The sequence below is a fragment of the Sinohyriopsis cumingii genome, chromosome 4, assembly GCF_028554795.1.
Source record: "Sinohyriopsis cumingii isolate HCF-2022 chromosome 4, ASM2855479v2, whole genome shotgun sequence".
Classification (NCBI taxonomy): domain Eukaryota; kingdom Metazoa; phylum Mollusca; class Bivalvia; order Unionida; family Unionidae; genus Sinohyriopsis; species Sinohyriopsis cumingii.
In genome coordinates, this window is record NC_142964.1 from 142,984,148 (window position 1) to 143,000,525 (window position 16,378).

The window sequence follows — 16,378 nt, forward strand, 5'->3', positions numbered from 1 at the left end:
TTCAAATTGTACTGTAATTTCGACTATATTTCAAGTTCAATTACAGCCTCCTTACTGCACTCAAAATGAAATACACTTTAAATTCAATAGCGTCTTTTTGGTCATTGCAATTGAAAGACTTCATATTTTTCCCACGTCATGATTTCAAACATTCAATGACAGAACAGAAACACGCTTGCAGATGTCAACACGCTTCTCCCGAGCTGATTCAATCCGATGTATTTCATGTACAATTTTCACAGATGAATCCAGTCCATAATCACTAAATTTCGTAGAATAGACAAAAATACTAAAATCTATTCATTCCAGATCAAATGGAAAAGTTGTTGCAATGCGCATTCATATACAATAGGACTCAAAATTTAAATTTTAAGTAGACGAAAACGCCATTTTTTATCGAAAATTATGTCTAGGTCGCGACTAAGTTCAAATTTATCTGGGCGGAGTTATGTGTGCATTAATAATGTTGTTGTTGTGTAATGATGAATCTGTGCTTGTGTATTTATTTTGGAATACGGCATACATTCAATTACTTTGTTTCTTGTAGTGTATTTTATGTATATAAGTAAGTCTTTGGTAGAATAAGAAAATGAGCATATAATAAAAAGATTTCTGCATTTGTATGGGAAAATATGAACTTGTTTTGTCGGATAGATATACTGCACTCACAAGGTCGTGCAGCACTCCATCCGAAAAACACGTTCATATTTTCCCATACAAATGCAGTGAATAATAAATATTACAGTCAAAATTAATTTCGAGACGTAATATGAAGATCTGCGTTCATGAGGTAGACTCGCAATTAAACAGCTTGTATTTAAGTTTCTTACAATATTTAGATATTGTCCTCTTTGGTAATTTTAAGATGTACAAATTCCATGCTTGTAATTTACGTATACCTGTGAAAATCATTCGCGACATGTCTCGAATAAACGCCAAGGTCACAAATTGTCGAAGTAGATGGTATACTGGAGGCCATATATTGGACAGATAGAATATAAAGAAGTCGGAATCTCAAGAACTCATAATACTATTTATCCTTTCTCAACAATCTACCTCCTTGGGAATAGTTTTATAAGCTACTGTCTTCTGTTAAAGTTTGTTTGGGATATATGTCTGTTTATGACATTTGAGAGGAAGTCGGTTATCTCATACTTTTGAACTGTACACGAAATAGGGGGATTATGACCATGTTGTTGAGAATACGTGCGATGGAAAAACATCAATAGAGGCGTAGTAAATAGCAGTTTCAAGATAACACGATTTGGAGAGCTACAAAGTTTTCCAAGAAATATGTGTTTACGTCGAGCAATCTCGGTTGTTATTCTTACTAGTCCTTGCATATGCTCGCCCATATCCAAGCGAATTTGTTCATTGAATTTCTTAATGTTTTGACAGTGAAATACTGAAATTTGTTTACTTCATGGAGGTTTCTCGTTTGAACCGCTTTTCAGTGTCCGTTTGAACAATATTCACTTTTAGCAACCTCTTCATATATAATTCAAACAGTGTTGTTGTTGTAGTGTTTAACGCCATTTTTTCAACACAAGATAGGCTATACATGGCGGCCAGTATAACTGGTGGAGGAAGAACCCGGGAAAACTCCGGGAAAAACCACCGACCCACTAGAAACTATTGGCAGGCTTTCTCACATACCCACGTTAGCCGAGTCTGAGACTCGAACCCACGCAGACAGAGGTGAGATGGCTGTGATACGGAACGGTGAGCGCTTTAGACCACTCGGATACTCGGGCCCCCCTCAAACAGTGTAATGTGGAGATTCAGCAGAGTTTTAGAGTTTTATACTTATATTTCGTAACAAATCAATCAATCTATCGATCGATCATCTGTTTCCTGAATTAAAGTTGATAGGTCACTAACATACTCGGGCATACCCACCCACCCACCCACCCACATACATACACACACACATGAGCTGGGTACCACGAACAATTTTACCACGGTATAAAGCAGCTGTATTAGCGAGGGACCAACAATTTAATCTTTTGGGGCTGGAACCTGACATTCTTTTAAATTTCATTTCACCCTGTCCATATCTGGAAGAAACATCTTGCTATGATGTATAGCCAAATAACACCATATTACATCCGTTATATTAATTGGATAAAAACAGTAAATATCTTGAGATAAAGCAAATGATATTAATACATCTCAGCTCCAAATTAAAGTAAAGCGCCCTCCCCCACCGCCGGGAAAAGTAATTGGTCAGAACCTCATATAGATGAATTTGAAGAGGTATAATATTAAACAAATTCCAATACAAGCACCGGATAAAGCTCCGGATTCTCATTGGTTCGCTGGAAGTTGACTGGCCAAGCCGCGTACTTACAAGACGCTAAAAGAAAAAAATGTATAGAAACGTGTAGGAGAGGAAACCACAACGATCTCATGGTAATTATTTTTAACCAAAGTCTTGTCTGTCCAGATTATTGACTGATCTGCACCTTAGCTGTCATCAAGAAACTTCCAGATGAAACTTATCTACCGCTGTCGACTGTTACAATTGTGGCAGAAATAGGCACAAAAAAGAGTGTCAGATTTAATCATCACAATATAGGGTAGTATGAATTTTGTTTTATCACATGCACAACTTTCATTGTGACATTACAGCATAATAAATTCAATCCGGAATGTACTTTATCACACCTTTAGGTTCATATCGTCCAAAAGTATACTTTAACATAGATTTTGAATACACAACTTCTCAGAAATCACTCTGCTCCACTTCATCATAATTGATATAAAATATTCTAACACAGTAGGTCTTTCAGATTGTACGATGTTGTCTATGTGCCTTTATACAGACCATTTTTTCAAAAAGGATATAATTATATAAACAGCTCAATCAATTGAATTTTTGAGAGCATCTCATTATTTCAGATTTCTTTGCTAACTTCACCTGCAGTTTGTGTTAAAATTTATATTAGGTGTGCAGACTCAACTACGGTGACAAAATTAAGTAGAAGAGGACACCTTTTATGAGAATATATGATCATTTTGCCTTGTCAGATTCCTGAAAATGTCTGCTAGTGGAGACAAGTATTCCAAGGTAAGTTTGTTTTAATACTTGATGTTAATTTGTCATGCATTTCATTGAGTATATAGGCCAAGTGTGTCTAGGGTATCTTTATAAATTCACGCCATTCAAATTCTTTCATTGAGAAAAAGTAATGATTTCTACTGCATTTTTGCAACCCTAATCATTAGGTCATTTCTTTGAGCATTCTAATTATAACACCTTGTAACATATTTTATTGTTCAAAAGTTGTTGCATTTAATTCTGTTTTAAAAATAGGTTAGTATATGTATTGGTATCATGTGTTTAACATACTAGAACTTATGAGTGCAGTAGAGTCTCTTTGTTTTGAAAGAGATCCTTTCAGCAAAGAATTCAGTAAAGAATGCATTGTCAGGTAGGATGGGTAAAATCCCTCACTAAAAGAGCTGTGGGGTGCTGAAAACAATTTGTAAATTAGTTGGAGATGAAACTTTCTAATATATTTATAACATGGTTTTTGTATGTATAATTTTATTTTTTTAATAATTGAAAACAAAATATAATACACTGATCAGCGATACTGTTTGCTCTTTTCCGAAACTTTGCTTTATTTATGGTTACATTTTTGGTCATTAAGTAATTACTATACAATCTCTCTTGAGCAAATGTCAACATTGGGAAAATTCATTTAGCTGGTTAAGGCAGGTGCTGTGTCAGTGAAGTTTAAATGGAGAGAAAAGCAAATCAGACCCTGGATGAAGATGAAAGGATTATCCTTGAGGCAGGTGGTCATTATGCAGGTGTGGACTGTATATTTTCATTTCTGGTCTTCAGCCATACAATATTCTATTTTGTTCAGTGGAAAATGGTACGAGACTGAATCATAAGATTAAATGTTGAATGGCATATAAAGTATATGACTTAATGAACAAATACACATGTGACTTTCACATAATAATAGCTGAGCCCATCTATGAAGATTCTGTTTTGTCAGATGCATCATAACTTTGTTTCATTTTTAGCCTGTGCAGTACAAATGTAGAACAGAGTTATACAGAGATCCTATCTTTCTTGGTGGCACTGTCCCATACAGCCTTGACAAAATTCCTATGAGGAGGAGACCTGTTCATGTTAAGAGGGAGACAATATCTCCACATGGAACTAGAATACACAATTCAGAATTATCAACCATATTGGAACCGTCTCTTGTATATATATATATATATATATATATATATATATATATATATATATATATATATATATATATATATATATATATATATATATATATATATATATATATATATCATCTATTGTTTAATGGCTCAGAAATGTTGCAGTCGTTAATTAAGTTCATCTGAACATGTTGCATGTGCTTTCGTTGACTCACTTGATTTTCTTTTCTTCTTAATTATTCATAACAGAGGTGAGTGTCAGGAATTCCAGTCCTTTGGACACACATAATTTATTTTTCCGAATATTTGCTTATTCATCATTTTATCCTTTACATGCTTGAGCCATATGATTTGTTAAATTAAATTTATATGTAACATTTTACAAGATCATTTTCAGACCTTTATCTTAGGAGACATATCTAAATTTATATGTAACACTTTACAAAATCATTTTCAGACCTTTATCTTAGGAGACATATCTAAATTTATATGTAACACTTTACAAAATCATTTTCAGACCTTTATCTTAGGAGACATATCTAAATTTATATGTAACACTTTACAAGATTATTTTCAGACCTTTATCTTAGGAGACATACATATTGCACCAGATGGAGAAGATGAAGGATGCTTTTACTGGCACACATTAAAACATGAACAAGCATATCAATAATTGAACGACAGAATGGAAGTTTTTGCAGTGGCTGGATGGGATGACAGTAACAATACTCTAAAATTAGGTTTTACTCCTAGAATATCGGATGAATTTCATTGTTCTTTGTGCAAAATAAAACTTTGAAATATTGTTTATTTGATTTGAACTATTTTACTTTTTTTCCAAAAATGATTATATATATATATATATATATATATATATATATATATATATATATATATATATATATATATATATATATATATATATTTTTTTTTTTTTTTTTTCTTCAAAAAGGATTACAATTTAGTCAGATTTGATACTGTATTTGTGATAGGGGCCTCAGGTGTCCAAGTGGTCTGAAGTGCTCACCTTTACAGATCACTATTTTCTCACCTCTCTCTGCATGGTGTTGAGTCTTGCGCCCTGTCTTTGTGATTATGTGAGAAAGATGCCACTATTTTTTCTGGGCTGGTGGTCCTTACTGGGATTCTCCTGGATTCTTCCTCCATCAGTTATACTGGTCGCCATGTCTGTCCTCTCTTGCACAAGGAAATGGTGTTGAACACAAAACAGCAACACAGAGTGACATCTGGCAACAACGATAGGTTAAATGACTCAATATTTTATGATGCGAAGAAACAAATACAGATCTGGTATCTCTCATTCCCATGACATTTTTCTCGAAAACTTGTGTAGATTACAAGTTCAATACACATGTAAAAAAGGCCATAAAAGTATGCACTTTTCTCGAAAAGAAAATTATGCCATTATGAGGTTCCATGATTACTATTAAATCTTTAAATATATATATACATTTACCCCAGTACTGATAAAATGACTTTTACTGGTCAAGTAAACAAATATTTAGAATTAAATATTACAATAAACCTGATTCGAAACACTACAGTATAATACATTAAATATAAGATACTTGTAAACATATGTAATTATTGTTGCATTTTGTTAACATAATGTAATACATTTAATTTGTTGTGCCTACATATAAACGATCAGAATTCGTAGTAAAATAAATTCAGTTTCTTACAATTTTATTCATGAAAATACCATAAATTAATTAGTTAATGAATCTAATATTTCTTAGGTAATACTGAGTCCTTAAGGACTGTAGCATTGAAAACTATAAATGATGATATTTTTGTTTTGTTTATTACATGAAGCTTATATAAGGATAAAAACACACAGACTGATGAAGTATTTTCATTTTATTATCCTGAACTGTAACATTGTAAGATCTTGAATTAAGTCCAGTTCTGTTAAACTCATTACATGCATTGTGTTAGGACTGGTTTCCAAATACTGACTTTATTACTTTAAGATATAGAGTCTTTGCATCCACCCTGCATCCATATCAATGCTTTGAGACCTGTGTTTCATGAACTACCAGTTTATATAAGTTGAAGCACAGAAGGTAATTAACAGTAAACTTTTGTTGAAATTGTAAATAAGGTTCTGGAACCCTGAGTAGCAAAGTGGTCTAAAGTATTCACTGTTACATCTCACCTCTTTTCTGTGTGGGTCTGAGTCTCGGGCTTGGCCAACGCAGGTACACGAAAAAGTTTCTAAGTAGCTTCTTAGCGGATGGTGGATCTTCCAGGTGTTCTCCAGGTTCATCTGCAAGAGTTGTACTGGCTGCCATGTATAGCCTATCATTTGCTGAAAAATGGCGTTAAACGCCATAACAAAATTGAAAACAACAAAGAAGGCTCTAAATACAACGATTAACAATGCATAAGTTGTTTCTTATTCTTCACCTCACCATTATACCAGCCTTAATGTAAAATAATTTTCTTGTTTGTCTAATGTCTTTTATTCATTGTTCATTATAATATTTCAAATTGTCTTTTTATGCAAATAAATTTACTTCATATTATATTCCTCGCGTGTTTTTAGGTTCATGCATAATTTATTATTCTTTTCACAGTTAGTCATAATTTGTTCCCTTTGTTCATTAATGGAGGCTATCTATAACATTATTCATTTTTGTTCATTAACTTTATCTGTACATCAGTGTTAAAATATTGTATTTTAACAGATTGAAAGAAAGCTAAACATGACTTCTTTGTAACCAGAAAGATCAATGTCCAAAATACTTTGATCGAGTTTACCAATTGTGCATTATGTTTTGTCACATACGAACCAATTATGATACTGTTCTTTGTAGAGTACGGATCTCTTGGTCTTGGTACTTGCTTGGTTATCAACACTGAATTATGTAGGTGAAAAAGTAACATTTCATGGCATATTCCTAAAAGAAGCTCTTTGAGTATATCTTAGCTACTGCCATTTAGTACTCATTTTACAGCTATCTTAGTTTTACAGTCTATATAATTATCACATGAGTATTATATTATTTAGTTCTAAGTTTGGATCTGGAATATGTCTCAAAACACCCCATGATGTCACAATTGACATGGTAATGTTATGTACACCAAATATGTAATGTCTGGCTTTTGTGTATTATATCAAAGTCTTTTTACGAAACTGGTTTTTCGTCATGTCACAAATATGTAGAAGATATTAGCTTGAAATCTGTTAATAATCGATATATTTCACTTAAGTTATTCACCCATGAGATGTAATATAACTGTTATTCAATCATTGCAAGCAAAGTTACTTTTTATTTTATTCTCAAACAAATTGGCTAGCAAGGTTTATTATGTAACGAATTGAAAGAGCAGGCTTTTAACTTGATGTCCATGGTTTTTGTTTTTGTTCTGCTTTGTTTTGTGATTTTTCGTACAGAAAATATAAACAGTCATATAATTTTCCTTCCCAATTCAAAGAAATATGGCACATAAACAACAACAAATACTTCACTTCATGTTGGATTTGAACTTTGAAAGACCAACTTTTGACAGGTGTCCATCAATACCACTTGGCCATGTAAGTATCTAAGAGTAACTTTGAATTTTGAGTTTATCTTCTTATCGACATGGCAGTGAAATAATCGCAATTGACTCCAGTGAATTATCACAGTTATTCTGCATGAAACATTCAGTACCCCACAGCCTATTATAACATAGACCCTTATGTTTGGTTTTGTTTCAGTTGAAATGTATGAATATTATTGAACAGTTTCAGTCACTAGGTTGCCAATACTCACAAAAAATTGAAACTATTCAACTCATTAGATAACATTTATTTGACACTGATACGTTTGTAACATTCTCTATATATGCTGTCAGATGAACATGCTTACTTTTAGAAGTCCTTCAGAGAATCAGATGTAGGTATTTGTCATTAAACTGCTAATTATGTGTGAACAGCTTTGAAAAAAAATCATACCAAACACTCATATTGAATATGAAATGAAAAGCAGTGTTCTAATTCATATTCTAATTTGACGATGCTTGTTTGAAAACGTGAAAGAAGGGCCCCGAGTGGCCGAGTGGTCTAAAGCGCTTTCCGTTACGGATCACTGCCATCTCACCTCTGTCTGCGTCGGTTCGAGTCTCGGATTCGGCTAATGTGGTTATGTGAGAAAGCTTGCCAGTAGCTTATCGTGGGTCGGTGGTTCTTTCCGGGGGTTTTCCGGGTTCTTCCTCCACCAGTAATACTGGCCGCCATGTATAGCCTATCTTGTGCTGAGAAATGGCGTTAAACCCTACAACAACAACAAAACGTGAAAGACATGTAAGATAGATGTTCTAAGGCTGTTCTTTAATAGTACCAATTAGTTAGGACCAATGTACATATAAATAATTTGGTTATGAAAACAAAAGCAGGTTGAAGCCTTCATATGTTTGGAAATTCTGAAAGCCGAATTACATAGTCATTTACAGAAAGCAAGATGTTGATATTGGGCTAACTGTAGCTTTACTTTATAAGATGATGTCATTAATGTTAAACCACAATTGGGCAATAGAGACAGTTCCAATGTTGTAACTAACTCACCATGGGCCCCACAGCAAACTTTTTGTACTGGCTCCCCTCCTTTACTGTCAATTAATTGTTTCTTATTTGGGCTGGGCCCCCAGGACGAATGGTCCCAACAGCATGACCGTACCTGCTGCCACTGCAATTACACTACTGGACAGTTCTTAGTATCTTATATCACAATGACCTTAGAAACATTCAGTTTTTCATTTTATTGTTATCAATCTATTTTAGATTGTGCTCAATTCCAGATTGTGATGGGAAGCTTCCGTATGATGGGAAAACTGAATGTGTACTCAATATGGGACGATTTCTTGTACATTATGATGGGCAAACTGAATGTGTACTCAATATGGGACGATTTCTTGTACATTATGATGGGCAAACTGAATGTGTACTCAGTATGGGACGATTTCTTGTACATTATGATGGGCAAACTGAATGTGTACTCAATATGGAACGATTCCTTGTACATTATGATGTGTTGAGAGATTTCATGTTCCAGTTTATTTATGTTGCATTTTACAGTGTGTGGGCTTTGCATCATCAGGATGTTGAAAATGTTGACTTTTGTAAAAAGTTTCCATGCACATTCTTTAGATTTAGTTTAATTTCATTTCTTGTTTGGTTTTCATTTCTTGGTCTGCTAGATGTCAGCTATGACGATGGCTTCATATGCATGAATCACATGTGTAGGAGATCACCAAAGGTTTTAATATGGGATGGCACTTCACCGGATTACAGAAAGGTTCATGTCAATTACCCGGATGATACTGGACTCATTTTATCTGGCAGATGAGTATCACATAGTTGGGGAAAATTTAAGTAACATGCTAATTCTTATTGGGATGTATAACATTGATCATTTTAAACAAAACACCTAAAAAATATCACAGCCTCTAATTCAGCTTATAGTATAATGTTACAATATTATTGACAAGAAATAAAATATTGAAGAGGTATATTTTTCATCATTTCTGTTATGCATTAATCATTATACCCTTCTTAGATCTCATTAGTAGCAGATATATTCTATTTATTATCACTGTAATATCGTATAAATAGAGAGCCATAGTAGCTCAGTTTTTTAAGTTGGGTTCTTGTAATCCAAGGGTCATGTGTTTCATTACCTGCTCAGGCCAGACTGGGTTTGGAGCATCTGTATGTCCTTATTAAAGGTATTTTGCTCCCATTTCCTCTGCACAATATAGCCATTAACATGATACAAGTGCCATAACAAAAATATAAAATATTTATTAACCCTCTTAATGTTATATATTGCAATGAGACGTATCTTAGAAAAAGAAGATTCCAGATCCACAGATTTGTTAAAGTTCACAGTTATTTCTATTTTTTTCTTAATTGTCTGTGCACAAGTATTTAATTTTTATGACAAATTTATAGTTTCCAATTATACTTTTATACATAAATGAATTAAATGTATGAAGAGAACTAAAAATTGTAAGTAGATATGTCTTTTTCTTTCCTGCCACATCTCTGAAGTTACAGTTATATGAACTGCATAATATTTTGGGGAAATTTCATTATTGGTGTAGATTGATAAATATGCCCTGTCATTTTGACCCTTCATTCATTTATCATGGCCTATTTACTCATAAATTGGGTATAGGAATATTTGCATCTTGATTGCATTGATTGGATCAATTATCTCCTTTGCAGCAAGCTCGCATACTAACCAGATGTATATGTATTCTGGTCAAGGGAATAGGCCCTAATTCGTATGCAAATTAAATGTCGCACTGACATGTACTTTCTGCCACTTGATATGTTATGAAGTAGCATACATGTCGATGTCCAGATTTTACAGTTTGAACAAAATACTGTTTTTACAGACTCCATTTGTATCGTAATATTCACAAGGATAGGGTATTCATTGACAGTAAACCAAACCACGGAAATGTTTTCAGCTATGTGAAAGGAAATTTAGAGGACATTGATACCATGAAGTCCTTGCATGTAAAACATCAGCCCTCATTGCTTCCAGACATAGAGTACTTTGGGCAAATATGTTTGTTTAAGTAACTATATTTAGCACAAACAGTTTTGTATCATTTGCAACAATTCATTAAAATACAATTGGTTACATGTTCACTGCACCGATTTAAATTCAAGAATTGCCACAAAATCATTCTTTCTGACTTACTAAAGTTTTGTATGTCACATTTATTTCTATTTATATTGTGTCCAGAACACTAAATTATTGGATTCAATTTGGTTTGATTGTGCCCTTATTCATAGAAAATTGTATACTATACGCCAGTGTTGCCAATTTTTTTAATGTTTAGTATATATCCAGCAATTCACAATAGATGAGGCTATTTAGAAAGTCATATAAATTTATTTTTAATGCCTCCGCTGCATTGATCGCTATCAATGAACAAAATTAGGACGACACTAGTGGTGATACAACATTTTCATTGGTTTATGGTAAAATTGATGACATTTACTTGTCCCTGTCTGATTTAGAAGTTTGCTTTGATGACAAAATTTTAAGTATGTGTTATGTTAAATATGTTTTGTTTAGCAGACAAAGCTAATAAAAATGTAATCTTACCATTTTTTCACAGGAAGCACTGATAAATGCCCTGATGAATATTCAAAACTGACGAAGCTGCTGTCCAGCCCATCCCCTGTATGTGGCACTTTTCATTATACTTATACTGATTTGTCAGAGAAAATATTGACAAAGAAAAGATAACTTTGCCACAGATGAAGGTGCTCCAAGAACACTCTCCCGTGCTCTTTGATATGCTGCAAACTATAGATGACATTCCTTCATTTCTGAAAACAGCACTGAGGGAGATAATCTGCAAGGTCAAGACAACTTTTGAAGATTGCAAGGGTCAGGATACAGGACCTCCAACTGGACCTGCATCCAGAGATGCCTTTTACCCAGCTCTGTCAGAACTGTGTAGGAGGGGAAAATATCAGCTGGATGGCAAGAAAGGAGAGGTACCATTTTGCAGCAAGAAACACAAAAGGCACATGCTTCTGTTATATAAGCGCCCGCAGTTTTTGTAATCTATCCATATTTTGTTAACACCATAATCTGTCCAATTTGTAATGTGCTGGGTTTTTGCCCCAGGTTTTTGGTATTGGTTCCAGATCATGAAATCGATGGAGTCACCAAATATTCCATTCACATTCCTTAAAACAAGATTTGAAGGTTCTTAGCCATTCTGGTTATACATTTTGTTTTCAATCTTTGATGTTTAAGATACATACTTTTCTTAACAAGGTTGGACTTTGTTGTGTCTTTGTTGTATCTGAAAATTGGAATGTTTTATTAAGAGTTTTTGATTACATATCCCACCAACAGGAGCAAAAGTTATTTAAATTACATTGGCCATAATTAAAATTTATTACAATTGGACAAGCTTATAAGAAAACGGGCTTTAATTATGTTGAAAATACAATATGCTTTAGTTTGTTTAACAATATAATTCATTTATATGTGCGTTTACTAATGCTAAGAAATTATGGTATCACAGTCAATAAGGTAAATTAAACAATAAAAAAGCATGATGAATGTATCTTTCCTTGGCGTCATTATTTTATGTTGTTTTTGTTTCATTTGCTCCAGAGGCAGTAATTTATGAAAATGCCTGCAACTTGCATGCTTACTGTCTCAATAGAGATCCTGTTTTCTTTGCAAGGACACAGTTTGAAGTTGATGCTTTGCATTGGTTTAACCATACATACTGGCAATGCATTTTTACCTGTATGTTACTGCAATTGTATGTTCTTCATTCTGATTTTGCTCATGTATTGATGATTTTTAGGGTTGGAAACTATTAATTGCATCACTATGTAAATGCATATCATTTAGTTATATTCCTTCACATGACCTAATATGAACAACACATGTTTTTTTAGTTGTTTCGAATGGTGTTGTTGCTGTGGGGTTTTAACGCCATTTTTCAGCACATGATAGGCTATGCATGGCGGCCAGTATTAATGGTGGAGGAAGAACCCAGGAAAACCCCTGGAAGAACCAACGACCCAAGAGAAGCTACTGGCAAGCTTTCTCACATACCCACATTAGCCGAATCCTAGACTCGAACCCACGCAGACAAAGGTGAGATGGCAGTGATCCGTAACGGAGAGAGCTTTAGACCACATGGCCACTCGGGGCCCCGTTTCGAATGTAGTTTTAGTTGCGATTATGTTGTTGATTATAAGAACTAGTTTCATACTTACTTTAGTGTACATAGTTGTCACCAAAGTTTTTCAAAAGTTGGTAAGATTGCCATCATCTTCAAAATAAGTTGTATAACATTAAATCTGGATGTATCATTATTTTGTATGTTAAAATCTTTTAAATTTGCAACTACTGGTAACAATAAACTTTGCCATGTTTTTTTATTTTTTTCACATTGTGCTGGCATTGTAACAGTTATTTGCAAGGTGTTTAATTTGTTTGCAATAATATCATGAGAAAAGAGCATCATGGGATATCCATTTGAGCACTCTCCTCAATGTTCATTTTGGTACACTTTTCAGTTAAAAATTAATGGTCCCTGACTGATTGAAAATCCTGTGTCTTACTGTTAAGAAAAAAATTGTCAACTTTTAATTTTATATTTCTAAGGTAATTGTTTGCTGCAATTTGTTTCCAACTTTCAGTACATTTATAAGCATACTTACTACCATTTTTAATTTTATTTATCAAATATGAGAAATATCTTTTTATCAGAATATTTTTTAAATAAACATTTTTGTTTCTTATATTTTAAAAGGTTAGAGCTTCATTTGCATATTTCAGGCTGCTCCATGGGATATGAGTCAAAACTGTATCCCAAGTTCAAAAGTGTCAAAACCTAGATTGTGGGACAAGATAATTCCAAGTTGAAGAAGCTGAACGCCTCGCTGTCATACATGACTCAACACAATGTTCATGCATTTCTTCCTATGGACCTGCAACAAGGAAATGAAAGCTCGTAATTAATTTTGTTTAAATATAAGAGGGCAAAAGATGATTATACCGAATCTGAATTAAAATATGACTAAAACGCAAATTTCAGTTTACAAAACTTATTTCATTCTTATTCATATTTTTTAAGTTGTTCCAACAGTCGGCATTAGTGACATTTTCAATGATCAAAATTTTACAAAGGATTATTATTTACAGTGTACTGAGAAACTTGTAGCTCAGAAAAATGTACTGATTTGTATTGTAATATTCTTCACTTTCACAAATAAGGGTCCGTTCTTTTGGCATTTTATAGAGAGAAACAAAGATATGTGATTCATGTGTGCATGTGTTATAAGCAGATGTTTTAGTGCAAAATAGTTTAGTTGAGATATCAAATTTATAATGATGTATATGTAATGTTTTATGAAAGCCATCATTGCTGGAGAGATGTGTATAATGGCTGTCTTTTCCTATGTATATACAGGAATGTGCATGTGGTCAGTTTCATCTGGTCTAACATTTTTTCTCAGAGGTTTTGTTCTTTGTATAGTCGTTAGCATGAAATTGAATGTAGTACAAGTTTTCAAATATGAAACATATAAATGGCACACATTTCCTTTGCCTTTCACAGTTGTCGGTGTAATTATGTCAAATCTAGTCATTGTACATGGCACATGCGGTCCATCCTCATATTTTTCCAGATTAATTTATCTGCATTGAGTCAGTGCGACAACTGGTTTTAATGATATTAGCATGTCAGTAGACTCCAAGTTTGTTTATTATTATGGTGATTGCCTTCTGAACTCTGTTTTGTAAGATATGTATTGCCATAGTGTATGCACCTTCTGTGTTGCAATTATTTAATTAAAAGCTATAAAATATATAAAATACAAACCAGTTTGAATTGGTTGTTATTCGTTATATTTTCATCTATATTACTATCTATCCCTCCCTTCTCTTTCTATGTTCAGGAAATATTTGCCAATATTTTGAGAAAGTTTTTTCATGATGTGACATAAAGGGGTCATAAAAAGGACTTTAAAATTATGTGAAGGTTTCATTTCCTATAATTATACAAAACCGCTCTGGTGGCCTAGTGGTTAGAGCGTCCGCCTCGGATGCGGGAGGCCGAATCATAGACTTATAAAAATGGCTGCCTCGCTTGGAGCTTAGCATTAGAAGGTTAGTGTTAGGACTGATCGACCTTATAAAATGTTTCCCAAATCACAATACTTAGTAATTTTTCATTTTTAATTAACAAGAAAGCAGCAGAATAAAGATTAGGAAACACAGAATTCCAAAACAAGTATTATACAGTTATATGGTTATATAATGAACAGGCATGTATGGAATTAAATAGAATTTTAGTTCTAAAATTAAAAATTAGGCATGCATTTATTTCTGGAGGAAAACAATTTTGACCTTGAAAACTGTTCTGACATAAATTCAACTGAGACACACCAATATATACCCAGCTTCACCATGCTATCACTATTTCACATTTCACAAATATATACCCAGCTTCACCATGCTATCATTATTTCACATTTCACAAATATATACCCAGCTTCACCATGCTATCTCTATTTCACATTTCACAAATATATACCCAGCTTCACCACGATATCACTATTTCACATTTCACAAATACATACACAGCTTCACCATGCTATCACTATTTCACATTTCGCAAGTTGCAGTGACAATAAGAAAGAAATAATTAAATAATAAATAAAAAATAACAAATAATTAATTAATTAATTTTTGTATCACTCTCTGGAAAAATGTAGTAGTCAAGACACTTGTTGCTAGCTACATCAAATACTAGTACGTAGCCCAACCCAACCACTCTCCAGCCATCACACACCTTAAAAACAATTGTATTTTGCTGTTAATCTGGCCTCTTCTTGCAGTATGAATGTTAACAATTCTTCTGGATTGTCGGCATCTGGACATTTCTGCCGCACTTCTGGGCAGAAGTTCTCAAGCAGCATCCTCACATCATCAACTGAGATGAGCTAAGAAACAAGGAAAGAAAGATAAAATGCATTAGTACATATGTATCTATTGATAAAACTTTACATAAATGTATAGTTATATTACTTGATCATTGTGATAAAAAAAAAATTGCATCAAGAACATGTTTCATTCACACAAAAAATAATGAATGCAATGTGCCACAGATATAGGAAGTGAAGTGCTGGTCTGAACATGATTCAATACAATGGCTTGTTAAAACGCAGCAGACAAAGATGAGCAGAGCTCGCTCATCAGGGAATTATTTTTTCCAGCATCAACAAGTTGAAATAAGTTAGCTGAAACATAATAAAGGTGTAATTCTTGTAGAAACAGACATGTAAAGGTTTGCAAACATAACCGTATTCCTAAACGTTAATTTGCTCCGTTAATCAAGAAATCCGCGTTCCGGATCCGGAAATCAAAATCGGGGACCAAAGTGTAAAATTACATTAAAACTTGTCTCGATAATCCGGAAATAATCTGTCCAAAAATAAGAAAATTCGAAAAATCGTATGTGAAAATACAATCAGAAGAATAATACATAAAACACAGTAGTGAAGCCCTTGAGAATCTGTGGCCACTATCAATAACTAAGTAGCTTAACCATATTGTAACCAGCGATTGTATAAACAATGTCTGTTTTAGCTAGTCGCCGACGGGGGTGTTAATAA

The 16,378-nt window shown here is 33.5% G+C and overlaps 1 protein-coding gene across 2 annotated transcripts in view; it reads left to right on the plus strand.

Moving 5' to 3' along the window:
* The window catches only part of LOC149802232 (uncharacterized), a 39,752-nt gene extending 25,167 nt beyond the window's left edge, over positions 1-14,585 (plus strand). The window contains exons 2-4 of one of the 2 annotated variants that reach the window (XM_089956661.1): positions 2,949-3,070; positions 9,403-11,725; positions 13,539-14,585. In XM_089956661.1, the coding sequence (XP_089812787.1) occupies positions 11,483-11,725; positions 13,539-13,625 (330 nt within the window). In that variant the 5' untranslated portion in view covers positions 2,949-3,070; positions 9,403-11,482 and the 3' untranslated portion in view covers positions 13,626-14,585. The remainder of the gene's footprint in view (positions 1-2,948; positions 3,071-9,402; positions 11,726-13,538) is intronic. The other variant, XM_089956662.1, reaches the window with a different exon arrangement.
* Positions 14,586-16,378: the final 1,793 nt, after the last annotated feature.